Raw genomic sequence first — 18,249 nt, forward strand, 5'->3', positions numbered from 1 at the left:
AGCTAATTCTCCTGCTGCGGTTCCCAAGATTACAAGCTAACCCCTATTAGCTGCATCTGAAGTTTTCACTAATGTTGTTGCTTTCACATGCCATGAGTTTCGCACAGATGTGTTAAGTTCAGAGAGTCGTCTACATGAGTCCAGACAGGTTACTCATCAGATATATTACACAGCACAGTCACAAGATCATGCTTGCTGTTATATGGACTTCAAACATTTCACCTGTAAAGGGAGCTTTCTGTTTTCCTGCTTTTTGAGGAGAGCGCCTGAACACAACCCTGATCCGAGCCAAATGTCTCTGGTCAACCGATATTACCGACTTCACGGAGCGGATTCTTTTTCCTTCCCGCAGTGTGACAACAAGTGCACACACATGAAAAATACGGCAACAAATGTGGTCAGAGTATCACTTTAAGAAATCAAATCGCTGCAGGAGCCTCTCAGGCACTCTCACTTGGACTCTGAGGGGAAGGGTGGAGACGTGGAGGGGACTTCAGCTCTGTCTTCCCTTTCTGGGACTTTTTTTTTTTTTTTTTTTTTTTTACTACTCTTGTTTCACAACTGTTTTCCCCAGCCAGCTCCTCACATCTCCTCGGCTGTAAATCTGACTGTAGTTTGTCCCCCGTTGACCTCCTCTTATGAGAAATGACGCAAGAATAAAAGAGTTTAATTCCAAAATGAAATTAGAAAAACGTAATGCCTGAAACAAATTAAAAATACGTCCTCCAGCAGTGTTTTGAAGACCTTTTACTCACATGATAGCAGCATGAGCGTCCTTGACAGACACAGACAGATAAATTGACAGTTTTGTGCAATATGAAGAAGAAGAAACTTGCATAAACTGATATTTCTCAACACTGCTTTCATGCAGTTTTAAAGTCACACCATTTGGCTTTGTTTCAACATTTTAAAAGTTCCATCAAATGGCCAAAAGTAGTAGCAGTGATCACTCTTTCATCCAACAAGTCCTCAAAATTACCTTTATATACTATTAATTTGCAACAGAAAACACAGTTTGATGCTTATAATGAACTTGAGGCGCTTGATTAAGGTCGTTTGTACATCGATGCTTCAAGCTAATCACAAATGTAAACGTCAAACATGCAATTTCACCAAATTTGCAACATGAGATTGTCTCCTTTAGTGTTCATTTTAACACATTGTGACCCATGCATGAGCACGCAAGAGTGCTGAAGGTTCGACAAATTTATCTGCAAATTGCGAGCGACGATCATTTGTGATTTGTGTGTAAACGGTGTTTGTAAATCGCTTTTATGAAACTGGCTCATGATTGTTTAGCAGGTTTAAAGTTTACCATGATCGCTAGTTGGTAATAGAAGAAAAGTTAAAGGATCCTGAGGGGAACATGAATGTCTGTACCAAATTTCAAGGCGATCCATCCAATAGTTGTTGAGACGTTTCACCAAAAAACAAAAATGTCAACCTCATCATGGCGCAAGAGGAAAAGTCAGGGAAGAATCTAAGGGATGATAAGTTAAAGCAAATGTACTTATTTTCAGGCTAGCTAGCATAGCTGAAAAACTACTAGATTTCGATGCAACTAGCGGAAACGTAGACTCGAGATACCAGATATCGGAGATCTCCGTCTACTGAAGTCTGGGGATTTCTAAAGGCACAGTAGTTGCTTGAACGGCAACCATGGTCCGCTAACAAACCAGCACCCCTCACATTTTGTCAAGGATACACTGCTCCCCCCATTCTCCTCCATAATGAACTGCATGAAAGACTAAAGACTTTGGATTGATTCTGCAATGCAGGGTTTTTATTAAATTGTTTCCACCCAATTTTAACAACAAAACCTGGGAGATTGTCCTCAGTCTCTATGAGTGAAGCGTCTAGCGGAAACGATGCATCTCTGCAACATGTTTCAGAGTGCATATATTGATCACATATCAAGACGATGTTACTGATTGGCTGTGAGGCGGACCTCCACATCGTTATTTATGTTTCCGTGGCTCTTTGAAACAATACCCTTCAGATATCGATGAGGGATCGAACCACCTGCTGCAAACAATATCTGATCGTCCTCGTCTCTCTTTTGTTTTTTTGTGTTTTGCACAATCAGGAGTTTTTAACAGCTCTTGACCCTTGACCTTCTCACCGTCGGCCGTTTATAAGATTAATCTTGGATCTGACACTTGATCAGTATTTACAGTCAGACGTTCCCAACCCTTTTTGGTTTATGGCCCATTGAAATGGAGCCATTTCCGCTAATGACCTCTTGTCTCAGACTGAACATGTCTGAGTGATTATTAGTGATTTTATCTTCTCAGACTGTCATTTTTCAGAAGTTTCAAGAGGTAAAACATCCAAAGTTCAACAATTAAAACGCATTTTGGTAAAAGTCTAAGAAATCTAAGACTAGAATTCTGTGTAGCATAAATACATCTGCTCTTCTCTTTCCTATCTTGTTAATTAAAACCTCTCAGATTTATCTTGCAACATGTTGGAGGTATCTTAATATCTGTATAACATCAAGGATCCAGTCTGTGATAGTGTGAGTCGTCCCTTTCTTCGTCAAAACGTGGACGTACTCTCCTCTTGTACACTGAACCCCAACGACTGCATAGACCCTCTCCTGCACGGTGACGTTTCAGCATCTCGTCTCTGCAACACTTTCCAGGACTTTCTCTGGAGCCCCGTGAAAACTCCCCGTTCCTCCTCTTCTCCTTTCCTTTCCTCTGCCATTGAGGCTCGTGAACGTATCCCTCCTCCTCCTCCCTCCCTCCCTCCCCCAAAAAAAGCACATCTGGTCCTCAGAGCGCCCCCCGGGCCCCCTTTAGCAACCCCTCCCAGACGTGAACTTGGCCTACCTAAATGTTTTTGTTCATGCAGACTGTGTCTGTCTTATGGAGAGGGGGATGGCGAGAGAAAGAAAAGGAATTTCAACATAAACTGCCTTTTATTGACACAATTGAAAACATCAACATGAGAAAAACTTATGAGAGACAGAAGAGAGCGATCACACGTGTGCATGTGTGTGTGTGTGTGTGCGTGTGTGTGTGTGTGTGTGTGTGCAATAGAAATGATGTTGATATAAACTATGTGCAAAGAGATTCAAGAAAGAGAGAAGAAGCGGAAGGGAGAGGCCACATTACATCATCCGTAAAGTTACCACGGCATCCCGCTAGTCATATCGGTATCCTGTTACTTAGCCAATCAGCTGCCATGACAACCAACGTGTCATTTAGTCAATTAGCCGACCAGCTAGTCATCGAATTATAACCTGATAGTTTAAGCTAGTCGTCAAAAGCCCGCCTTCGGCCCCCAACCTCAACTGTCATCGAGCCGGTCGGCCAGTCAGCCGGCAGTCAGTCAGGCAGTCAATCACATGGAAGCAATTGATTAGAAACAGCTGTCCTCACCCCCTCGCTCTCCCCTCGCTCTCCCCTCGCTCCCTCCCTCCATCCACCTCCGATGACTGAGTTCATTGTTTTAGCTGCTCAGCCCACTTTTCTGTACCTCCATTATACTTCTACTACATTCTTCTCTCTCTCTCTCTGTTTAACTTTTTTTTCTTCTTCTTCTGCATTTAATGGTCCGTCATCACTTAATCAGCAGAATCGGTTTGTCTGACATCCAGAGTTTGACTGATGCGCCGATCCAGAGTGACTCATACGCTGTAGTTGACGTTAGTGGCAGCAGAGTTGTGTTTGTTTATCTTATTTATCCTTCATTTAACCGGGTTAAAGTCTAATTAGGTATATTTTTATTAGAGCCTGACAGATAAATTGGTATAAAGTATGTGCCAATATTAGTTAATTGCAGATATATATTGATATTGGCGTGTTTTTAAGCTGATAAATGACAAAGGTAGTGGTATTTTTCAACTGTAAAACATCCTGCCTAATACTTTTTTTGGTCACAATTTGTTATGGGTTGTTTAAAGAAAATTTATATTGGCTGATCATTATCAGATTTTTTAAAATCTCAAATATCAATAGAGGTATCAGCCTCAAAAATCCTGTATCAGCTGTGCAACAATCTTCATCCACCTGTTGCATTGATCACTCCTTCATCAAATAAGTCCCCAAAACTGAAAAAAACAACCCTTTATCCTAATAATTACCTTTATATACTACTAATTTGCAACAGAAAAAAAGTTTGCTGTTCATGATGAAAGCTCATGGTTAAAACAAGAGAGATGAGAACATGAAATCATCTCCTCTGCAGTTCCTTGAATGGCCACCTGGCTCCATAGACCCTCATGTTAAAATGCCTTTACAGCAGAAATAAACATGTTTACAGCCTGGTACAAAAAACGGTTTTGGTCTCTAAAGCTAATATCCCTGTTAATGACAACTGTACAGGGGGTTAATTTTTATATAACTCACCCATTTCAATTTCATTAAGGCTTAAAGTGCATCATTAAGGGTGTGGCTGCTTTATGTAACAGGTGGGTGCCGTCACCACGCCAACAACATTGGTTAGCTAACGTAACCATAGTGTAACTCCAGATTCATAGAGTATAGACATAGTTGTCGTTATTTCAGTGTGTTTTCAGTTCATTAAAGTTAATCGTAACATTTTGGTCGCCTAAAAAAAGTCTTGTTCAGCATTTGGTTGTACTAAAAGACCCTCTAGGAAGCCAGATGATCATTTTTTTCAAGTAAGTACATTTTGTTTTAATGGTTTTTCCTGTTTTTCGCTACATAAAATTAGCATTAGCATTATCACAGTTAACCATAGACTGTAAATGCACCGTGCTAACCCAGCTAGCAGCTAGCAGCTAGCATTAGGGTCAGCTCCACCCTTTTGTCCAGATATGGTCACTTCTGACTCCAAAAATCCAAGACGACAATTGTCAAAATGCAAACTCAAGGCTTCAAAACTGGAGTCCACAAACCAATGAGTGACATTACGGTGGCTACATCCATTTTTTTATTTTATTCTTATTTTTTACAGTGTATGAAGAGGACTGAAGGATGCACAAATTTATCTGCAGTTTGTGAGGGACAATCATTTGTGATTTGCATGCAGTGCTTGCAGATCGCTTTAGTGAAATTGGTCCGTTTGCTAATTAGCACTAAACGAAAAGTACAGCTGTACCTGATGGGAATGTCATTAGCTTTGCAGGTATTGGTCATAAAACAATGTACTGAACAGATTAAAAACTACTCATAGTGTTGGTACTAGAGGAAAAGGGATCACCAAAGTGATAACAATTCACTCTGTAAGGAACATGAATGTCTGTACCACATTTCATGGCATCCCAATAGTTGTCGTTCAACTTCATGATGGTACTGGAGGAAAACTCAGGGGGGTCACCAAAGTCAGTAGGAGCACAGATACATCAGTAAAACCACAAACAATAAGTGTGCAATCTCCATTAATACAGTAACTGTGGCGTTTATTGCAGACCAAGTTCTTCAAAAGCTTGAAATGGCCCAATATTACCCATCAGGTTGTGATAAGCAGTGACAGTGAATTCACCCACCATGTAAAAAAAAAGCCTATTGAATGTGTGCAGAACTGTTGCAGGATACAGTAAATGCATTAAGTAGATGCATTACAGTGATTGAATCCCTGTTGTTTGTCTGTTTTAACGTCAGCCTTTCTACTCTGTGTTTAATCCTCTGTAATGTGATTTAACATATTAGTTTTCTCTTCTTCGAGTGGATGTTTTTTCTCCATATTTCTTTCCTCTGCAGCTCGTTTTTCCTTTTTGCTTTTTCTCACCATCCAGCCAAACGCACTTCAAAGCCTCTGTGTGACTGTGCGTGTGTTGAGTGTGTACGTGTGAATCAAAGGTATTGTTGCTCTGCTCACAAGGGGATGCAGAGCAGGACTGGAGAAAAGCATGCGTCTGGCGAATCTCATATTTCAAATTTTCAAAGACTCTGTTTGTGTATGCGTGTGTGTGTGTGTGTGTGTGTGTGTGTATACTTGTTTACAAGAACTGGTCCCAGGCCTATAAAAACGGGGACAACGCTGCCACATTTGATTTGTTACTAAACCACAAACCCTAAAAGTGTTTCAAATCTGTCGTTTCATTTTGTTGCATTACCTCAGAAAACAAATTTGTTTACAGTGCTGCCTCGTGTCATGTCAAGGTCAGGTTTTATCATCACGTCGCTTGATTAATTTGTTTGTACAACAGACACTACGCAGTTATAACTCATTAAGGGAAAAGTCTGGTTTAATGAAACGTACAACTTTTGAGTGTGCAAAATGACGGCAAGCACAGGAAGTCAGAGTTGAACCAGGAAGTCGGTCGGTAAACTATGATGGATGTTTACAACAAACAGTTTTCACAATAATTTTACTGTTTGCCTTTGTTTTCTTGTCTAAAAAGTTTTGGCTTACTAACGTGATCTGTTTGTGTTTCCTTCCCCATCTGACTTTGTTTTAACAATTTGAAGTGTTCGCAGATCTCAGCAGTTACCCAGGTGTGTACACTGTTATTATTTAGTCCCTCCCGGATTTTTTTGTGAATATGGCTTGAAGATCTTTCTATCCTTTCTTTAATCTCTATGTTATGTGCCATGCTAACTGTTCACATGTTTATCAAGCCCCAAGGAACAGCGCAGGGCTGTGAGGCAATTTCAGCGAAGTGTCTTATTTGTGTGACACCCACTGGCCAAAAAACACAATATCCAGTTCAACACATCCATGATGTTAACATGCTAAACATTGTATGCCTATCAACTGTTTATATGAGAACATGTTAATGTTAGCATGCTGACATGTTTAACATTATATACAGTATTATTTAATATTATATCATTTAAACGTTAGCTTGACAACATGCTAACTTACACATGCTAACTATAGACTGTATATAAAGTAATAAATACAGTCTATAATGCTAATATTATTATTTCATATTATATAATATAAACATTAGCTTGACAACATACCAACTTACAGTAGCTAAACATAGACTGTATATATAATAATAACTATATAGAGTCCGTACTAGCGTTAGCATGCTAACATGTTAAATTTCACATATATTATATAATATAATATAGGTAAACATTAGCTTGACATCATGCTAACTTAGACATGCTAACCATAGACTGTGATAGCTGTATATGGTCTCTGATGCTAATATTAGCATGCTAACATGTTGAATGTTAAATATTATATAAAATAAATGTTAGCTTGACAACATAATTTACACATACTAACTATAGAGTCTATAAATTAATGTTAGCATGCTAACATGTTAAATATTGTTATATCATACTATATAAAATAAACATTAGCTTGACAACATAACAACTTACACATGCTAACCATAGACTGTATATAAAGTAATAACAGTATATACAGTATATAACATTACACCTAACATGTTACATATATCATATTATATAATATAAACATTACCTTGACAACATACCAACTTACACATGTTAAGTATTGACTGTATGTAAATTTACAATACAAATCACCAAGGCAACGTGGTGTGTGATGAAAATTGCAGCCTCATAAGACCACTTGATTCTTTTTCCCCTTCAAATTAACTCATGCAGAACAACTAAAACATTTCCAATCACATTCAGCTATTGAATTTCCTGTATTATTTATTGTATGTTTCTAAATTACACCTTTGTCTAAAATACAGCAGGTTTACTGTCCTCAAACGCTGTCCTCACTACTCCCTGCCAGGGATGATGGATTACTGTACTGTACAGTGTGTCAGAGAGCAGACGGTCATGGGAGCGAGCCATGTCCCTCTCCACACACACATACACACACACACACACACACACTTACCTGCTGTGTGTGCTCTTATGGTATGTGTCATGTGTTGTAGAGGCAGGTTGCAAAAGGGGAGTCATGGGGGAGAAGGGCAATGTTGATGTCTTGCTCTTTAACACACACACACAAACACACACACTCGCAGGAGAATCTGAAGGCCAGAAGAGGATAGATCTCCCTCTCTCTCACAAACACACACACACACACACACACACACACAGTATAAACACACACACATACACACTGAGGTGGTGTGTGCCAGGCCAGGTTTCTGCAGAGCAGAGCAGGCTGGATCCCAGCAGTCACCATATGGACTGGTACTGAAGTCAGAACACAGAGAGAAGGAAGGATGGAGGAGACGAGAGAGAGAGAGAGAGAGAGAGAGGAGGATAGAGGGATGCAATGAAAGATGTATGTATGTAGGGAGGAAGGAAGGATGAGGGATTATGGAGGGATGTGAGGAACGCTGGAGGGAGACAGAAAGATAGAAACTGTTTAGGGAAGGACGAGATGAAAGAGGGAGGAAGGGCCGGGTAGATTAGGTAGGAATTGTTGCAACGAAAGAGGGGGGAAAAAAAGACGGGAATTATTAAGGGAGGGGTGAAAAATAAAAAGGTAAGAAGGAATAACATTAAGAGATTTAGGGAAGGAAAGAAGGGATTAATGTAAGGAAGAAAAGAGGTGAAGGAGAGAGGAGGGGAGGGGAGGGGAAAAAAGGAGAGGAAGAAAGGATTGAGGAGAGAAAAAATGAAATCTTTAGGGATGAAAGGAAAGAAGGAGGTGAGAGAGGCTGAAGAGGATGGAAGAAAAATCCAAAATAACAATGGAGGGAGGAGGAAAACTGGGGGAGGATGTGAGTTGGGATGGAAAAAGAGAGATGGAAGATGGAAAAACAGAGAGAGGAGAGAAAAAAGATGGAGAATATTTAGGAAAGGATGTGAGGAATCAAGAGGTGAGGAGGGAATGAAAAACAGGGAGATAGGAAGGAAGGAAGGATGACAAAAGGAGTGAGATAGAAATAGATGGAGAAAGGAAGATGGAAACTGGGGAAGGATGGAAGGAAATGGAAAAGTAGGGACGGAAAAAAGGACAGAGAGAAGAGGAAAAAGCTTTTTAGGGAAGGGTGGAAGGTAGGAAAGAAAGAAAGAAGAGAAAAGGTTAAAAAAAAGAGGGAAGAACAATGAAAATATTTAGGGAAGGACGACAGGAATCGATGTAAGGAAGGAAAAAGGTGACATGTGGGAGGATGATGAAGGGAGGGATCTAGGAAAAGAGGAATGGAGCAAATTATGAAGAGATAGATGCAATGAAGGACAGAGGAAGAAAGAAAATTTTAAATGAAGGAAGGAAGGAAGGAAAGGATAGAAGGAATCAATGAAAGGAAGGACGGAGGAAAGAAGAAGGAAGGATAGAGGACAGGTGTAAAACAGGAAGGAAGGAAAGATGGGATAAAAAAAAGAGAAGGAATGTGGCAAAATGATAGAGATGGAGGGAAAAAGGAAGGAGGGAGGAGGGAGGAGAGGGATTAAAGGGTGTAAACAGATGGATGCGTGCATGATGGGAGAGGATGGAGGGATTAGAAAGACGGAGGGAGGGAAGGAGGGAGGACGCCTCCAGGTGAGAGATGGAGGTTCGGTTAGCAGCAGGTTAAGTTGAGAGTCAAGTTACTTCAAATATAGTGTTTAAGGGAGGATTAAAGGGACATTTCACCTGATTTTTACTGTCATAAAGATCAATTTTATCAATAATATCTGGAGGTTTAATGTCAAAATGTCTGTTAATTCACATTTAGTTGGGAAAAAAATGTTTGAAGTAAAGTCATCAAGATTCATCTCAGCAAATATTTAACCAGACAAACTTTTGGACAGAAACTCGTTAAGAAACATATCAAATATATGTATATATGAATATAATATATAAGACAATTTCACCGAGAGAGCTGAAGTTCACTGAAATCTGCTTCCTCTCAGAACAAACTACAGTAAAATGTCTCTTTACAAACCAAAAAAACTCACCGATTTGGGATCATTCACATTCTTCACATGAAGGATGACATAATAGTTTACATCAAATATATATCTTTATACAAGGAAATGGAAAAGTTTTCCATGCTCATATACAGTAAGAAAAACCTTTTTTTTCCCTACAGTGTGTGTATTTAACATTAAGATACACATTTTAAGAAAAGCAAAAGCTTTACCTCTAAAAATTAAGGTTTTTAATGAATTCTCTACAGATGGTTCAGCATCATTAAGGATGGGAGCAATAAAATACATCAGTTGTTTGTTAAACTGGTTAATTTAGGTAAATAAACTGCAAAAACCTCCTTCAGTGTTTTCTTCTTTCAACTGAAAGACCTTTGAATCAAATTAAGCCTAAAAACAGCAAAAGGCTCAAATCTTTCTGGGACTATTTTCAGATTTTTAAGACCCTTCAAGGAGACTTTATTTGAACTTTGCATATTTCCCATAAATGTGGCTGCTGTGGTTCTGTCGGGTCAAGTTAACTTTGCTCTCACTGGCTTTATTTTAGAGATTCAATGAGTCACTCGAAACGACATATCAGACTTTCTAGATCTTTCCAGACAAACATTTTTACATGAATAGCCTCATTTATAGGAAATAAACCAGAATTATACTTTAAATGTGAGGTTTTGTTTATGTCCTTTATGTCTTCACCTCCTGCTCTCTGAACATTAAATGATTTCTTGGATGGATTTTAGAGCAACATAAACACATAGTAGATAAATTAAGATAAAACCTTTCATCTACTCTGCTATTTATATCCCTCTTCCACTATTAACTCTCTCTCTACACGTTTTTCTACTTTTCTCGACTTGTAAATAAGTCGTTTTTCTCATGAACTCGTAGCTGTGTGTTGTTGCCGCCAACCGGCAGTGAAATAAAAAGATCAAGGACGAGCAAACGGTTGGTTTTGTAAATAACAGTTTATTTGAAAACCAGGGGTCAGGCTGTCTGTTTGTGGCCAGTTTAGCTGCTGCCCTGCTTGGCGGCCAGCCTCTTGTCTCTCTCCTCGGCGATGGTCAGACGGATTCCCTTTCCTCTGGGCAGGGACACCCACGGCTTGTTACCCTGGAGACGGAGAGGAGGGAGAGAGGAAGAGGAAGAGGATAACGGTTAAGATCGATCAAATACAAGTTTCATAAACATCCAGCTAAAAAGATGATTTCAAGTCGTTCATTTCAACGTGCAGCCAGTTTAAACACTTGTTCGCTAACGTTCATTTGACCGCCGACACTTCAGCACGGAGCCGTCGCCGAGGTGAAGAAAAGGCGCGGCAGCCGAGGCCGTCGGATAAATGTCACGCCGGCGGAGAGGCGACCGTGCCGCTGACAGCTACGGTCACGTTAGCGGCCAAACAAATGTCAGCCGGCAGAGAGAGAGAGACGCTCAACAGACCAGCCGCTCGTAATCGTTAAGTGCGTCTAATTTGATGGGACGGAGTTTGATTTATGAAGGTTTTTTTACAGTTCGTCTTGCCGTGAGGATGACGAGTCTCTGCCAAGGTCGACATCAAGGTCAAAGACAGCTGACGGTTTAACGACAGACTTCAGGTACACCGAGTCCCAACGTCAAACTACACAACACCGAGTATAAAACTTTAACTTGTCTCCACTTATTTCTGCTGCATTTTAATTAATTTATGTTTCCGAGACACAAACGGCTCGTCTCTTGTTGCACGTTGACATTTTAAAGTATTTATTTTGCTGTTAATTCAATTGGAAACAAAACTTAAACACTAAATTAGCATGAAATTAAGAGTCAGGCTTTAACTTCCTCTGCTAAAGCTATTTTATTTATTTGCTCGGGGATCAATACAACACTAGAGCTGAAATTATTTGGCATTTAACAGATTTTTAAATCAAATATTCTCAAGTTTAAGATTTGTTTTTCTGCTTTATGTGATAATGAGTTGAATATTTTAAGGTTTGAGGTTGTTAGTCGGACAAAACGAGCACTTTTAAGACCTCATCTTTGGCTTTATGAACTCCAGGTGGACATTTTCCACTATTTTTGATATTTTATAGACCAAGTGAAAGTTACCATTTCCTGTATTTTGCCAGTTAGCATAAACCTTGAAACTTTTGTCCAATTAACCTGCACATAACTGCAGAAGTTTGACTAAGAAAAGTCCTGATATCTAATAGTTAACTTAATTTTTTAAAGAAATAATAACTTCTCTCTAGTGACGGAGCTCAGAACTTCTTAGAGGATTTGGTTGTGTAATTTCATTGCTGATCAAAACCAAACAGTCATCATTGCTCCAAATAATCACATTTAATCTGTTTAAACTGTATGAAAAGTCCCAAATTTTTCTCCTACAGGTACAATGAACTTTAACATCACAGCCGCTTGAATATTTAGTTCACTCCGTGTCGGGCACTACAACACGTCAGCAGTTGTCAGAATATTTCTAAAATCTTCACCTTGCCGATGACGAAGATGTTGGAGAGCCTGGTAGCGAAGCTGTTGCCTGTGCTGTCCTTGACGTGGACCACGTCGAAGGAGCCAGGGTGACGCTCCCTGTTGGTGATGACACCGATACGCCCCAAGTTAGCACCTCCGGTCACCATGCACAGGTTACCTGGAGAGGAGAGAAGAAGAAAGGGATTTCCTCTTCATCAACTGAACATTAAACTGAAACGACGGATCCGGATCGTCATAAAACCAGGTCCTGCAGTGACGTGAACCTACCGGTGTCGAACTTGATGAAGTCTGTGATCTTGCCGGTGTCCAGGTCGATGCGGATCGTGTCGTTGACCTTGATGAGGGGGTCGGGGTAGCGGATGGTGCGGGCGTCGTGGGTCACCAGGTGGGGGATCCCCTTGGTGCCGATGATGATCTTCTTCACCTTGCACAGCTTGTACTGCGGAGGAGGAGGAGGAAGAGGAGGAGGAAGAGGAGGAGGAGGAGGAGAGTTAGATTAGAAAACCAACATCTTTCCAAGAACAACTTTTAAGACGGCAAATGACATCACCCTAAAAAAAAAGGACATGAACTTAATTAGGAGCCAAATTATAAACATTTTACAAACAAACTGACAGTTGCAGCTTTCAAAACTCTTCATCTTTTTGCATCTCAAGCTAAAACTATGACTGTTTTGCTCTCAGTTTATCTCTCTTAACACACCCCGCATCCACATTTTTGGATATAAAACCAGTTTGAAATACCGTCAGTCAGAGCAGATTTGGCAAGAAGCAGCAAGAGACCGAATGCTTAAGAAACTAATCTTACATGGTGATTACACCATTAACTCAGCGAAGACTCCGTCTCACTGCTGAAACTCCGCCAGGCTCTGAGTCACGTAGCGAGAACGTGCGACGACCAACATTAAATGGTTAGAACTCAAACTTTTGAACTCTTAAAAATTAACCTTCTGTGTTTTATGATTCTTCTTTTTCTCTCCAGTTGAAAAGAAAGATTGATCACTGATCTATAAACCACAGCAGAGCCTCTAGAAGTTCAAGGGAAACGTGGATCTTACCTTGGCCTCCTCGGCGGTGATGCGGTGGACGGTGAAACGTCCCTTCACGTCGTAGATCAGACGGAAGTGCTCGCCGGTCTTCTCGATGCTGATCACATCTGAGTAAAAAAACAAACAGTCAACAGTCGTCAGCTCGTCTTGTTTTAAGTGGTAGATATCAGATTTTAATGCCCTCTATAAAAAAAAGGCTGTTTATGTACAGAGGACAGCCAAATGTCAAAACAGAAAAATACGAGTCCCACAGCGCTTTTAAATACACAATAAGTTTTTCCAGCCAACTGACCACAAAACTTTGGCCCCACGACTCTCTCATTTGTGATGAAAATATTCAAGATTTACTCTTCTTCCTTACTTGGTGTTTGTGAGGAAATCTTCCCTTTTAAATCTAAACTAACAACAACGACCACACTCACAATCAGACATGTTGTGAACAAACTCAAGTCTCTATAGAGACATAAACTGTCTCAATACTACGATCAAATCTCATTTTTTTAGGGAGACTTTGATCAGATTTCTCCAGTAACAAACACCTTCTTGGAGTGCAGAAATTTCCAAGAGCATCACATCTTTCTCAAAGAGATTATAAGATGGACACAGACAATTATTTGACAAACTTTCTGATTAGAAAACTCTCCACATATTCGGCTTCTTTGCCTCATTTACAGTGACTTCATGAGACCAGGAGTTCAGCATCTTTCAAGGTTGCAAACTTGCAGACAAACGTGAACAAAAATCAGTAATATCAGGAACCTTCTTAGGTAGAAATTCATCCTCTGACAAAATGCCAAAGCTCTCTATACAATTAAAACTCTGAAATAAAGAGTTTCCATCAAAAATTGGCGTCTCCTGCTACAAAAATATTTTAAAAAATGTGTTAAAAGAGCAAATATTGGGATAAATCAAGTTAAAGTATTTGAGTACTCTAGTACATTAATTGCAAGAAGCATTTAAAACTGATCATCTACTGGTTGACAGTGACGGGTGTTTAGTGTGGACGTATATAAATAGGCGACGGTCGTCGTGCTGCCAAGGCTTCCCCTTGATTTGGAAATTAAATCGCCGCACCTCCCTGCGAGGCTGTTGGCTGGCGTCTAGGTGGAGAGAAAACTGACAGGTCACAGTTTCGTTGGAGGTGTGACTGCGAGACTCGACAAAAACAAAAAATATTTACTCCTAGGTTGCAGCCGTTCTGCCTGACCTGCTCGGCATCACTGGAGGATAATTTATAAACTGTGAGGAGGAAACCAGTATTGGTACTTTAAAGTGAATTTGACTGACTGATAAAAAGGAGAATCATGAAGCAGAAGAAAAAGTCCTGCAATGTAAAGAAACTCAAAGCAGCGTCCGTATTTCACAGGCTGCTGTCGTTTGTTTCTGGTTCCCAAATCTCATTTCTAATCCAGCTAAATGGGGCAGCTGATGTTGCCCCATCTGTCCTGCGATGTGTCCAAAACAACATGAACATCCCACTCAAACATAAATACTGGCTTAAACTCGTTTCCAGCCGTACTCTCAAGGATTTGCCTCTGTCCGTTTTTTCCCCCCCCAATGTCACCTTTTCAAATTCCATCACAAACCCAACGTGACTCCAGTAACAGTCTTTGACCTTTCATAACATACAAAGAAAACGTCAGAATCAAAACTGAGTTAATCTATCAAATTATTAAAAGAAAAACATTGCTCCCATTTCATATCACTCACCCTGTTATAATATTTAGTTGCCTTAAAATCCAACTATGACTAAGAAACACTTCAATGTTGGAGCTCAGAACTTCTTAGAGGAATTGGTCGTGTTGTTTCAGCTCATTGCTGATCAAAACCACATATTCATCACTGCTCCGTCGTTACCCCACAGACGCTTCGTCATGCATGAATTAGACTTGGACGTGAAATCTTTCACATCAACACAAAAGCAACTCCTGTATCGGCTTTGCAGAGAAAGTAAACTAAGGACTCATCAAATACAGATTGTGAATAAAAAAACCAATCATTCAAAAAGGTGCTGAGCTGCACTGAAAAGTCTTTGTTCAACGTCTAAAGTTCTCAACTGTCCCCCTAAAAAAGCACTCCCCTCTATTCAGACTCACCCATGAATCCAGCAGGGTAGGTGACGTCGGTGCGGACCTTGCCGTCAATCTTGATGAACCTCTGCATGCAGATCTTCTTCACCTCATCTCCGGTCAGGGCGTACTTGAGGCGGTTCCTCAGGAAGATGATGAGGGGCAGGCACTCCCTCAGCTTGTGGGGACCGGTGGAAGGACGAGGAGCCTGACAGAAGAAGAAGAAGAAGAAGTGTGTTTCAAGATGATGTTTTATGCATTTCTAAAATGTTTTATTTAAAGTGACCTTTAGAAGAAGCTGGCTGAAGACGAGCCTCATCAGGACCGCTTAATCATTTTCAACCAAATGTCTAATTTATTATCTGGCTGCGGCTGCATGATCCATTAAAAGTTTTTCACACTACAGAACACAATGTTTAGGTCCAACTTGATGACGTTATCTAAACTTTTGACTCAACTATTCACGTCAATGTTTAGAAGTCACCAAAATCCAACAACAGTTTAAATTTTCTGTCCTTTAAAGCCCAGAAACACTGTGCTATAATGACCAAATTAATAGTGTGTATTAATTTCAAATGTTTTAATAGTTTCAAGATTTATTCTATGATGTTGGATGAGAGCAGAACAGCTGGAGGTGTGAAAAAAAAAAAAAACAGGCTAAAGGCAGATTTGTTCATCTATTAGCATCTACTGCTGGTTCTTCTGGACTATCAGCTAATAACAATGACACCAGAGCTCCCAGTAACTTAGAGGTTAAATGCCGACCATGAACCTTCCCTGGTGACAGTCTAGCTGAGGACTTTTTGTTGCATCTGTCTCTCATTGTTCCTTGTCTACTGTCTATAATAAATACTTAAAATTCCCCAAAAAGTACTTAATATAACTATGACACCAGATCAAAGAACATATCTTTAGGGATTAAAGTGTCTTGTGTCAACTCTGTACTGGATACGACTAGTTTCAGACATTAAATCACGTTAATACTGAAACGAACAGCAACACAATCTAAAGTTAGACACACTTTACCTGCTGATATTCAAATACTGTGACTGAATTATCTAGTCGTAATATTGTATATAACTTGTTCTCAGATATTTGCTAAAGAGATCTGAGAGGAGACTTAAAGCTCAGGTTAGTCAGGTGTCCATATGAACATAAGATTTTTCTTGCCATAATTACTCCAGTTCATACTGGCCATTAAAAGATCCCCTTCAAATGCACTTTCAATGTAAGTGATTATATGAGTCTTCTGCAGTCTGAGTTAGTCATATGAAGTAGATATCTGACACATTTACAGTCTTTATAGCATCAAATTCCCTCTTTGTGTTTCAAGCAACAAAAGAGGGACTTTGGCACTAAAAAAGCCTGTAATGTTGAAAGATATCTACTTGATTTGACACATCTGGGCGGCTGAAGCTTCATATTAGCTTCAGATAAACTTTTAAATACATTTTCCACAGAAGGAGGCTTGTAGATTTTGCACTTACCTCCATCATTTACATGTAAGTGATGAGAGTAAGTGCATTATGAAGGGATCTTCTACTGGTCAGCATGAATAGGAGGAATGATTACAGCAAGACAAATCTATTTCAGTGTTCATTTAGCCTCCTGACTAATACTCAGGACTTGAAAAATTGTGGTCCCGTCTTTTCAGTTTAACTGTGAATATCAGTTTGCTCACTCTAACTGTAATAGCGCGGCCAGATCCGGCGCCACATGAAATGACCTTCATACTGCTTAAAAAGACTATTTTTTCTGCTCAACATGCACACATATGTTTCATGAGCCAAGCTGAGTTGGGTGACAGCAGCAAGCTGTTCTCACCTAATTAAAAGTAGATTATTAAAATCAAAAACACCTTCTGTCTCTCTAACAACCTACTGCTCACATACAACCTCTATTTAACAGTGATTTCTACACCTAAATGTGCTTCGAAATGGTTACTGATGCTACATTCTTGATGTCTGACCTCACAACTCAACTTAAAGTGTTTTAAAAGCTGTGCTAATGTTCCACATTGCAACAATTAGGTTCATAATAGCTCATTAGGCAGATTTAGGAGGAATTTCAGGCATCATAAATCACACATGGTCACATTAGTTGTATGAGCGATGCGTCCCTTTGGTGCATCCATTCATCCTACTCTGCTATGAGCCCTTTAGATACAAAACTAATATGATACATATATCAAAATTAACAGTTAGAAAGTAGAGGAGACTCCGAACTACCCATAACTTGACACTGCATGTGGCGGAAATATAAAAAAGAGGGGTACTTACGAAAACTCCGGTGAGCTTGTCAAGCATCCAGTGCTTCGGCGCTGCGACGCGCTTCAGGTGCTTCTTCGGTCCTCTTGCCTGGAGAAGAGACGACAAGGCCGGTCAACAACTGGATAAACACCCGGCAACTATCAGCTGTGATAGCGGGCTGGACAAGGTTAGAAACACCGCTCAAGAGAGGGTGTGCTGGGGAACGAGTGCTAGCTAGCTCAGCCGGCTGCGGCCTACATACATGAGCTCACATTAGACAGATATTTAAAGATTTACATACTATAAGTGACACTATTATCTAAATTGTACTTAAAATCATCCAGAAACGTTAGCACATCAATTTAGTAAATGTAGTTTTCCGTTAAATGAACAATAGTTAAATGTGTGGCTAACGCCGTTAGCCACATAAGCTAACAAGCGGCGGCTGCTTAAAAAAAAAACTGAAGCTCCGTTAAAACCTTAAATAAAAACGAACCATCGCTGCTTTTTACTGCAATTTAGACCTCGATCATCTCATGAGATGTGGTTTTATAAACTACGACATGTACGTGAGTGATGAAACAAACGCAAAAAGTGATGTTTGATGATTATTTCGGAGAGGAATCGTGAGGAGAAACTGCTCACCATGTTGGAGTCTGCGGGGGAAAGGACCTCTTGTCTTCCGGTGTTCAATGATAAGGCCG

At 40.0% G+C, this 18,249-nt stretch overlaps 1 protein-coding gene and 2 non-coding genes across 4 annotated transcripts; all 3 read right to left on the minus strand.

The window, feature by feature from the left end:
* Nucleotides 1-10,659: 10,659 nt before the first annotated feature.
* On the minus strand, nt 10,660-18,249 carry rps4x (ribosomal protein S4 X-linked). 2 transcript variants are annotated; one of them, XM_044341472.1, is made up of 7 exons: nt 18,191-18,249; nt 17,576-17,653; nt 15,324-15,504; nt 13,237-13,334; nt 12,447-12,618; nt 12,179-12,336; nt 10,660-10,823 (listed from the first exon to the last, which is right to left on the minus strand). In XM_044341472.1, the coding sequence occupies exons 1-7, from the start codon at nt 18,191-18,193 to the stop codon at nt 10,722-10,724; spliced, it is 792 nt and encodes a 263-aa protein (XP_044197407.1). In that variant the 5' UTR covers nt 18,194-18,249; the 3' UTR covers nt 10,660-10,721. The 2 variants fall into 2 exon arrangements, with proteins under 2 accessions (XP_044197407.1, XP_044197408.1); XM_044341473.1 differs by lacking the exon at nt 18,191-18,249 and adding an exon at nt 18,042-18,164.
* Nucleotides 11,944-12,014, minus strand: LOC122974561. Its single transcript, XR_006400413.1, has one exon. It is a non-coding gene; the product is annotated as a small nucleolar RNA SNORD61 (small nucleolar RNA).
* On the minus strand, nt 14,998-15,073 carry LOC122974562. Its single transcript, XR_006400414.1, has one exon. It is a non-coding gene; the product is annotated as a small nucleolar RNA SNORD61 (small nucleolar RNA).

The sequence above is a fragment of the Thunnus albacares genome, chromosome 22 (assembly GCF_914725855.1).
Source record: "Thunnus albacares chromosome 22, fThuAlb1.1, whole genome shotgun sequence".
NCBI classification, from domain to species: domain Eukaryota; kingdom Metazoa; phylum Chordata; class Actinopteri; order Scombriformes; family Scombridae; genus Thunnus; species Thunnus albacares.